This window comes from Pagrus major, chromosome 11 (assembly GCF_040436345.1).
Source record: "Pagrus major chromosome 11, Pma_NU_1.0".
Classification (NCBI taxonomy): Eukaryota; Metazoa; Chordata; class Actinopteri; order Spariformes; family Sparidae; genus Pagrus; species Pagrus major.
Genome location: NC_133225.1, coordinates 32,373,665 through 32,384,171, shown reverse-complemented (window position 1 = coordinate 32,384,171; position 10,507 = coordinate 32,373,665). Strand labels below are relative to the sequence as shown.

The 10,507-nt window shown below is 44.3% G+C and overlaps 1 protein-coding gene across 1 annotated transcript; it reads left to right on the top strand.

Moving 5' to 3' along the window:
* The first annotated feature begins 6,326 nt into the window (after positions 1–6,326).
* Positions 6,327–10,266, top strand: LOC141004415 (uncharacterized). Its single transcript, XM_073475890.1, has 2 exons — positions 6,327–7,114; positions 10,039–10,266. Exons 1-2 carry the CDS (start codon positions 6,358–6,360, stop codon positions 10,185–10,187), a joined length of 906 nt encoding a protein of 301 aa, XP_073331991.1. The 5' UTR covers positions 6,327–6,357; the 3' UTR covers positions 10,188–10,266.
* The last annotated feature ends 241 nt before the right edge of the window (positions 10,267–10,507 follow it).

Sequence of the window (10,507 nt, the reverse complement as noted above, 5' to 3'; positions counted from 1 at the left end):
TGAAAGAGGAGTGAAAGAATCCATCTATGTCAAACTGGCCCAACTGTCTTTGAACAGAAGAGGTGGACTACGACATTACTTATCACCCACCTACAATGCAGTACTGAGTTCCCTCCCCAGACAGCTTAACAACCAGTCACACCCTGGTTCACCTAACCCTAGCAACCCACATGAAGGCCGTTTGGGTCAGTGACCTTACAAGTGGCCCTAATGACTCTGAAACTCAGAGCTCACGTGTCCTAAACGACTCTGTAAGGACACTCCCACACAGAGTTTAAAAGCTTGCAGCTCCCCTCTAGTTAGTTAGAACTGAAGAAGCCTCTTGGATGAGAGGCGAAATGTCTTCAAGAAACTGAAACACGTCCAGTTGCCTAGGATACAGCACGTAGAATTACCATGACCTGGATGACTGAGAACCTTCATCAACTATTGATATAGTAAGATTAACCTTCATAGGCAAATTCACAACACATGTACACTGTGCTTGAATGATTAGAGAGGATGTTTTCTATTAGTCCTCTGTAAAGGTTGGTGTAGGAGATACACTAATAAATGTAATTTATTAATCACTGGCGATTAATAAAACACTCGTTAATGGGGCACCACCTCCGTTGTTTTGTCTATTTGAATAATCCGAAGGTAATTAATCAAATTCGACTGGGCAAGGTTAACTTGTATCAATTCTAATCAATTTCAGATCAATTTATTCAATCTCATAAATGAAGTAGTGAATTCTACACATATCCATCGGTTCTCCACATTAACAACAAACCTGCACAGACAACGACATACGGTTAAATATGTTTATTGACTAAATAATTCAGATTAAATAAATGAAATGGCAATTTAAATGAATAACAACAGGTAACAGGGAATGTGGAATAACTAAGTAATGGGTTGTTAGTGGAATATGGGCTGATGGTGAGATCACGAGTTAGGTTGAAGCATTTAAATATTACGGGAGTCATTTTTAATACTAACGAGACCCTAACCGAATTTCTCTTAAGCTAAAACATCAGAATCAGAGCCATAGACACCATCTCATGTATCATGTGTGAATCCAGCTGTTGTGAGTGATGGAGAGCCTACTTTCTTAGCAGAGTTGCAGAGTCCGCGGCGGCGGATTCCCTCGGGTGAATTGCGGCTCTAGCTGGCAAACCCGGTCCAATGGCCGAGGGTCAGCTCGTCCGGTATCAGTCGGTTGGGCACCTCGGTCCGCTGTCTTAGGAAGAGGGCAGCTGGTCCCGTACCGATCCAGTGAGATCTTGGCTCAGTGCCCAGCGGGATGGTACCACTAGCGAGCGCTGGGGGCTTGTCAAAGAGTCTGTCTTTCGTTGGAAACCGCTTGCACGGTCTCGGACACAGCAAGTTGCTGTAGTGTCGTGATGATGATTGTGATAAAGATGTTCTTCTTCGTTTCTTCGAGTGGTTCTCAGGCTCTGACTTTGTAAACTAAATCTAACTTCTTGAATAAAATAACTGAGGATGATACGTTGATCAGGCGGATCTTCCGTTGTTAGTTAATGCAAGATAATCTAAATTAAGTTCACTTCTTCAAAAGCAGGTTACGATACTTAACTGTATAAAACAAATTAAAACAGAACTTCGTTCTGGTACAAACTTAATAAAAGAAGCTAATCAATACTGCGAAAAATATAAAAGTGAGAAAAATCAACGCGTGAGCACTTCTGCTGAGGTCGCTGTCTTGGAGCGTGTTTCAAAGATAAAGTAAAGAGCTTCAAGAATAAGTTACAAGAGTAAGAGTGAAAACTAAGTTACACTAACAAAACTAAAACAAAAAACAAAAACTGACTCGAGAGAAGCGATGTCTCCCTGTTTTATTATCTACAAATCGAGGCGTGTCTGGGGGGCAGGGCTTGCCGGCTTTTATCTCCAAGATTTAGTGGAGGTGTGAATATTCACAGAAACTCACTAAACTAAACTTATAGTTTTAAACGTTTCAAAACCATGCTTCACCTTTTCACAGAATCTCACCATGGCTCACTAGATGTACTTTGTCTATCATGAAAAGGATTATGACGTGATTAAAATCACTTATACATATTTCTCCTAGTTCTAGCTTAATACTTGTTGAAACAAAGACATATCAGAGACATTTACTGGTTATAACCATGAACATATTAAACAGAATATTTCTCGTCCAACTGTACCAGGACTCACCATCAGGAGGTGCTGTGGTTCCACCGAACACAGGACAGATTAAACATTAAAACTTGATCTCAGTCAATCTTAATCGTAGAGAAACGGGATAAAGATCAGTTTTATGAACTTCTTTTACTGTTTCTTAATTTGTTAGAATTAAGAGGGTGAGATACTGACTTAATGGTTAATTAGAAATGGTCTGAAATCTGGAAGAATACAGAGACCATTTGGGTGGAATGTACCACAGATAGTGAGACCAGATGTGTCATAAATAACAGACATGGGAGTATCAGCATAGAACAACAAGTCAGAAGGTGTCTGATGTCCACTCTGGAGAGTGTGTTTGTGAATCAGAAGTCAGAGAGACAGAGAGGGTGAGAGAGAGAGAGGCATCAGACGTGTTACTTAATTTGCAAATGTAAAGACTCTGTATTAACACAGTCTCTGATGACCAGATAGCTCCGGTCCCTCCTGATGTGGAGAGAGTAGGTGACTCCATGCTCACTCAGACTGACCTGTGAGGGAAGAATTTATCTGTCTGGAGGGGAGAGAAAGTTCAAAAATGGGAGTTTAGTTGTTAATTAATTAAAACTGTCCTCATCTGAAGTCTTTATGGTCCAGGAAAACACTGTACTCTCTGCCAGGAGATAAGGTGGCAGCCTGGAAGGTGCCTCCTTCCTGTGAATCGTCTTCATCCAGATGAAAAGAGTAAACAAGAACAACAGGGCCTCAATGTAATGCAGAGGCGATGGACATGTGTTCCTACAGTTGGCCAGAATATTGCTCCAGAATTTAGCTTTCCTAAGTTTCCGTAGGAACTAGGGCCTTTTCAATGCTTTTTTTGGCCAGGGTGGTGATGTGTGAAGACCAAGATAGGTTCTCAGTGATGGTAATTCTAAGGAACCTTTAACTGTTCACCTGATCCACCTCAGCCCCACTGATGTAGACAGGGGTGTGTGTCTTTGCTTCTATTCTAAAATTAACAATCAGTTCCTTGGTTTTCCTGAGGTTGAGCAGTAGATTGTTGTTTGCGCACCACTCTGCAAGATTATTGACTTCCTCCCAATATGAACTGTCATCGTTTATAATGTGGCCGATGATGGTAGTGTGGTCCGCATACTTCACAATAGAGTTCTCTTGACGTCTGGGAGTGCAGTCATGGGTGTAGGAGGAGGAGGAGGAGGGGACTGACTACACAGGCTCCAGTGTTGAGCACTAATGCAGAAGGTGTGTGACTAACTATCCGTACTTCCTGGGGTCTGCTTGTGAGGAAGTCCAATATATAATTGCAGAGTGTTGTGAGTGTGACAACTGAAGTCAGCAAACAGCATCCTGATGTTGCTGTTCTTATTCTCCAGGTGTGTGAAGACTGAATGAAGACCAGTAGATATGTCATCCTCTGAGGATCTGTTGGTTCTGAAAGCATTCTGGTGGTTCTGAAAACAAAAAAAAAAAAAAAGGAAAAGAAAACTAATTTGTGCACAGTGTGCTCAGTGCACTTGAACAATATATCAATGTGCCAATAATTTTCTTTCGGCTGATTTTAAGTAGCATTACCTGAAATATATGGTCTTTATATTAATTTTAATTTCAGATTGAGACTGTAGTCAGTTCACATCATCCGACTCTTCTTTGAAGTGGAAGCCAACAAGCTTGTTATGACAATTCTGTTCTGTGGTTTATGGGATATGGATGCAGTTGTGATGGTGATGTGCTGTTGAAAAATGTGCTGCATGTGTTCTGCATGCGTCGCCTAGTGTCTTTGATTTGAGAGAGAGAGAGAGAGAGAGAGAGAGAGATGTCCCTACATATGCATGTGTGTCTATATCTCCCCATACTTTGATCAGCTGTGTCAGCAGTGAGCTGACAGGCCAACAGAAGCTTACACACACTGCTGCTGTCATCAATGTCAAGACAGCAGAAGACTGCAGCAGGAGACATGTGCACACCACCAAAACACACACACACACGCACTGTGTGCTTTTGTGTGTTTATTTGTTTACACTAACACTAACACCATTCTTACACTGGTGTGTGCTAATTGTGTAGTTGAAAGGGTATACATGTGCACACATACAACAGAATATCTATTTGTGTGTATGTGGTGCCATCTTAATGACAGTGATAGAGTGGTACATCAATCGTGGTGTGACTCACACACAGAAGGGAAATATGTTAGCACTAATAACAGCACAAAAACAGGAACCTTTTGTTGTCAGTAACCCATGCCTTGGATTTTCTCCTGTTTGTACTAAACTGTCTAGTCCTTCAGGCAGCATGGTGGCACAGTGGTTAGCACTGTTACCTTTGTTGTGGCAACTGGAAATCAGTCATTTGTCTAGTGCAGATGAGAGTTGGTCAAAACACCAAGTTTGACACAATATTTATTTTCTAGAAGTCCTTTATTGCTTGCAAGCAAGAGTCACTCATCAGCAGCACATAGATGATGACTGAAGAGAGGCCTCTGAAGGTCTCTCTTCATCCTTTATAATAACAGAACACAATACAACTGTAGCAGAATCACAAGATTACATATGATCTCACTCAAAACACCACTCCAATCATCTCAACATACACCTCATGATACACACAAGACCTCCTATACACTTCAACCATTGTTGTGTGACATACATTAAACCATTTTCAGAACACATATACACAGAAGTGCGTTCATAAACCTCCTTCAGGATGAACTCCTTAACTACAGCTACAATTGTTAGGTTTCATATGCAAGAACAACATATCAAAATAATAAGGGACATGAGAGAATTTACCTCACATTCCCCCCTTTGATTAATTTGTAAATCACAAAGCTAATCACATTTAAGCAAAGCATTCAGCAAGCTTTAAGCAAATAATTCTCCAATCCTACATGGGCCTGTTTCTTTTTACCAAATGATACAATTGCTCACTGGTTGGGAAACTGTCCCCATTATTCTAATACTCAAAATATTCTTCCTTGTCAGGATCAGTGGTGCGGAGTTGAACATACTGCTCAACCTCCCCTCCCACAACACCACCTATCCATCTATACATCAAAGCTTTCATACGTGTCAGGGCATGTTTGATGTGGCCAGTATCAGGACCCTATGTGTGTGTGTGTGTCCTCTGTCTCCGCCCTGCTCTGCCTTCCTGAGCTCAGGTGCTGGCAATCACCTGAGCAGGGTAAAAGGAGGCAGCAGCAGGGCGGCTCTCTCTCTCTCTCATTACAGGTGTGGTGCTGGAGGAGGGAGGCAGTGCTGGCCACGCAGTCTTTTGCAGTTTTCCTTTGTTCCTGAGTTGAGTTTGGTTTCAGTTGACTGGCCTGTTAGAGTGCCAGGGCTTTGTTGTTTTAACTTAGGTTTGAGTTCCTGTTAGTCCTGTTTTCGTACCCTTCTTGTTTTACCTCCATAGTTTAGTTGCTTTGATTAGGCAGCTTTAGTCAGGAGAAGCCCCCGGATACGACGGTCGTGGCAGGCTGGTCTGGGGTCTCTTCCCTCCTTTTGTTAAGTTTGGCCAGGAACTCCTGCTCTTTTTCTTTTGTTTGGTTACTTTCTTCTCTGGACTCGTGTTTGGCTACGGCCGTTTTTGCTGAGCTGAATCAATAAACTAATTCTAATTGACTGTGCTGAGTGGGCGTCCTTCATATGTTACTGGCCTCCTTGTGTTCGAGTCTTTGTTTTGTTTACTTTAGGGCAGTAACAGGGTACAAGTACAGAAGCACAAGAGTATACCAAACAATATCAAAACTGGAATGAGAATTTGAACCATAACTGCACCCCATGAACCAAGTTTATCATGCAGCCATTTGTTAAAACTATAGCCTGCAGAATCTGAAGGTCCAAAAGCATCTCTGATTTTTTTCAAGCACAGTTATTTAACTTGTAATGTTATCTTCACTGTCTGGAAATTGAGCGTAGCGTTAGTTCTGGCAGGCCACGACGTCAAGCTCTAACTGCATAGCTGTCATCACCGGCGCAGATCAGCTGATGGCTCAGCTGACTCTGCGTGCCCGCTCCCTATTGGGAAATTGCATTAAGAGCGGGGTATTTAATCTGCTCTCGCCCGACCCTCCTTCCTGCTTCCTCTGCTGCTGGCACTTTCGCAAGCTCCCGCATGAAGAACATTTTGCTCACTTTCGTATTTACCTTGTTGCTCTCGATGTCGTCGCCCCTCGTCCACGATGATGAAGACCCGTGGCAATCCGACGGCATCATGGTGGAGCCTCACCGAGTCTCTGAATCAGAGGAAGCCATCGACGAGGAGAGGGCTCCTTCTTCTCTCCGTCGAAGCTCTCGCATAGCAGGAAAGGGTACCGGCCAAATCGCACCATCAATCGATGACTGGCCGATTCCTAAACTGTTGGAGTTCCTGTTTTGCAATGATGTTTCTGCTCCGGTCGGAGCGTCTCACCGGGAACTGTTTGCGCTGTTCCTGAACTGCGCTGGGTTTCCACCTGTAGTTCAGCGTCCAGTCTTCGCTCCTACTGTCTTCGCTCCTACTGTCTCCGCTCCTCCTGTCTCCGCTCCTCGGAAAGCGCAGCCAAAGCGCAAACACTGGTCCCAGAACTCAGTAGTCGCTCCGACTCCAGCCGCTGCCCCGCCGGCCAAAAGAGCCAGAGCCCCGGCCACAGCAGTCGCCTCCTCAGCTCCGGCAAACGACGCCATCCTGGCAGCGCTGTCTTCTATTCAGTCTTCCCTTTCCAGCATGAATTCAAGGATCCAGACCTTAGAAGCCGCCGCCGTTCCATCCACCAGCTCTGCGTTCCAGGCCGCCGTGTTTACATCCCGGGAACCTGCTGCTGCTGCTGCCTCTTCCGCGACGCAGTTCAGTGACGTCACTCCGGCGCCCCTCGACGGCATCTCTATCCCGCGCAGGATTCTGGGTAGTGCAGTCCCAATCTCCACCGGTGTGCCATTCTACCCTCCTGCTGCTGCCATCTCCTTCAATCTGAGAAACCAGATCCTTGCAGGTAATGATGTCAATTTAGTGAAAATCCTGCTGTGCTCAGATTTTAGTGACAAGCGTGTGGTAGATTGTGGTGATGTGTCTGTGATGCTAAAGGATAGTGACCCTAGACTTTCAAAGACCTTGACTCTAGCAGAATTTACTGTTGCTTTTGGTGTGTTCAGAGATGTAATCTGTGAGGTCTATCCATCCCGTCGAGCAGAATTGGACACCTATCTGGCCATCATTGCAGATCTTGCCTTAACATACGGTGGAACTTTGTTCTATGAATATCATAAATCATTCTCTGCCAAGGCCGCCATGTTCATTCAGAGGTTTAACCAAAGACTGGACTGGTCCGTAGTCGACCTGGCTCTAATCAGCAGGCACTGCACTGGTCGCCAAGCTCTCTCCTGCTCCATTTGTGGCTCTTTCTCGCACTCTCCCAATATGTGTTCCAAATCCGTGGCTATAGTTCATCCACCGGCAGTCCCGCAATCCGATGAGACTAAGGTGACACCTTTTTGGACTCCCATGTGCCATAATTTCAATGAGAATGTGTGCAGGTTTGTAAATTGTAAATATATTCATGCTTGCAGCTATTGTGGGGACAGTCATCCAAAGTCTGTGTGCCCCCGACGAACCCGCCTTGTGAGAAAGGAAAAGAAAAAATAAAACCTTCAACCCCAGTCAACGTGGCTGAGCTGGGCAAGGCTCTAAAGAAGCATCCGAACCGCTGCTTTGTCAATTATTTGCTTACCGGACTGGTTCAAGGATTCATGGCTGGGTTATTGTGGTTGCCTAAATTGTCTTTTTCTTGTAGCAATCTGCAGTCTGCTTTAAAAGAGCCTGAAGTTGTCGACACTCTGCTGGAAAAAGAAGTCAGGAAGGGTTTTATGATCGGTCCTCTGGATAAATCCCCTTTCCCCGTATCTCGCATAAACCCCATAGGTGTGGCTACCCGGAAATATTCTGGTAAAAAGCGTCTCATTATAGATTCATCAGCTCCTCATCATGATGAAGTCCAAAGTATTAACAGTCTCATTCCACTCCCGCCGTTCTCTCTGTATTATGCCTCAATTGACGATGCCATTAAGCTCATCAAACAAGCAGGTAGAAGAGCATGGTTATCAAAGGCCGACATCACAGATGCGTTTAAAGTCATGCCTTTGCACCCTTCCCAATGGCATCTGTTCGGCGTGAAATGGAGAGAGAAATTGTATTTTGCAGTTAGGCTCACTTTTGGGTGTCGCAGCAGTCCAAAAATCTTTGACACATTGTCTGAAGCTCTCTGCTGGATTCTCTTAAACAATTGCAAGCTGCCTTTCGTGCTTCACCTGTTAGACGATTTCTTGCTCGTAGATTATCCTCATGCCAAGCCAGACCACGCAATTATCACTCTTAAAGATACTTTCAAAAACCTGGGAGTCCCCTTATCTGAGGAGAAAACTTCAGGTCCACTTCAAGCCATCGAATTTCTAGGTATCAAACTAGACAGTGTCCTCATGCAAGCTTCCCTGCCTCTCGAGAAATTAAACCGCATCAGAGAAATTATGAAGGAACAGGTTTCAAAGTCCATTTCAAAAAGAGATCTGCTCTCCCTCCTAGGTCATCTCAATTTCGCCATGCGCGTGATTCCTCAGGGCCGCTCATTCATATCCAGGCTTCTCGACCTCTCAAAGTCAGTTGAAAAGCTTCATGACACAGTAACTCTGGATGAAGGGTGCAGATCAGAGCTCCGGTTTTGGTCTTTGCTGCTCGAGAAATGGAATGGCATTTCATTTTTCTATAACGACAATACTGAATCATCTTTGGCCATTAGATTATTCACAGATGCAGCTCCTTCCGTGGGTTTTGGGGGGTTCTTTGATAATCAGTGGTTTGCTGATGTATGGCCAAAAGAATTGTCATCTCTGCCAGCTAGTGCTTCTTCCTCTGCGCTTATGGAAATATACCCAATCGTTATAGCTTGTCTTCTCTGGGGGAAATCCTGGTCCAGGAGGAAAATTATTTTCTTTTGTGACAATGAAGCAGCTGTCCACATTATCAACAAAGGGCGTTCATCTATTCCATTTATTAACAGATTTGTAAGACGCCTTACTTGGGAATCCGTGCTGGGGAACTTCATCATCCGCGCAGCGCACATTCCAGGATTGGATAATAATATTGCTGATGCTCTGTCTCGATTTGAATTTCAGAAATTCCACAGACTGTGTCCGGAAGCTGCGCCCTCCAGCCTGCCTTGCCCCCCCTTTCACCATGCGGTGCTAGATTAGACAGCACCTTGCAAAAATACATGCTGTCAGCTGCTGGCTATATGCGTTCTGGTTTAGCGAAGTCTACATTAAAATTGTATGACTCTGCATGGTCCTATTTCACAGCATTTTGTTTCTCTTTCTCTGTTGCTATTCTTCCTATAAGTATTCCCATTGTATGTGCTTTTCTGGTTCACTGCTTTGAGTCCCGAAAAATGCAGCCGTCCTCCATCAAAGGCCTCCTCGCAGGTGTCCAGTTTCACCTGCGTTGCCTGGACCCGTCCTCCAACAGCTTACTAGAAAATCCATCCATTAAGCTTCTGCTAAACGGCTTTAAAAGAGAGAAACCTCAAGGCAATGACATCCGTCTCCCTTTTACTCCTCCACTTCTGCACAAGTTAATCACTCACTTAAGGAACGGGTGCTTTGGTCCATATACAGACTCACTGTTAGAAACTGTTTTCCTCATAGCTTTTTACGGGTTCTTAAGGTGCGGAGAATTCACTACACGCTCACGATCTTTTGATCCTTCACAAGACCTCACCATAGGCGATGTATCAGTTCACAGTCACTACTTTTGTATCCTCTTAAAACATTCTAAAACTGACAGAGATAGAAGGGGAACATCTGTCATCATTTCTCAAACTAACTCTGATTTCTGTCCATTGTCTTCCATGGTCCGCTATCTGAAAAGCCGTGCCCAAGCCAGCCCTCAGGAGCCGCTGTTCGTCACAGAGAGAGGGGAGCCCCTGTCACGAGCCTGGTTCGCCTCTCGCCTCCGCCTCCTTTGCCAACTCTGCGGTCTCCCTCCGGAACGCTACACTCCTCATTCGTTCCGCATAGGAGCAGCTACGACAGCAGCAATGGTCGCTCCTGTGGCCACCCTGAAAGCTATGGGCAGGTGGTCTTCTTCTGCCTTTAATCGTTACGTGCGTCCTGGCAATAAAACCATCCTAGATGCTCAAAAAGCCATGAGCCTCTCACTGTAATTCTTGATATAATAAATATTCATTCATAGGCATGATTGGCTACGTCTATATTATTATATTATTATTATATTGTTATTACTATATTATTGTATTATCATCGTTATTATTAAGAGGCAGCGTGTGGCTTATTCCCTATTAAATTGTATAAAAATTATTTCATCCTAGATAGCTTCC

What these genes read in the sequence shown, in the direction of transcription:
- LOC141004415 (XM_073475890.1), top strand. Translation starts at nt 6,358, where the DNA reads ATGGTGGAGCCTCACCGAGTCTCTGAATCAGAGGAAGCCATCGACGAG. An exon ending in GAGAAACCAGATCCTTGCAG is followed by an intron (nt 7,115 to 10,038) that starts GTAATGATGTCA and finishes CTATCTGAAAAG; the next exon opens with CCGTGCCCAAGCCAGCCCTC.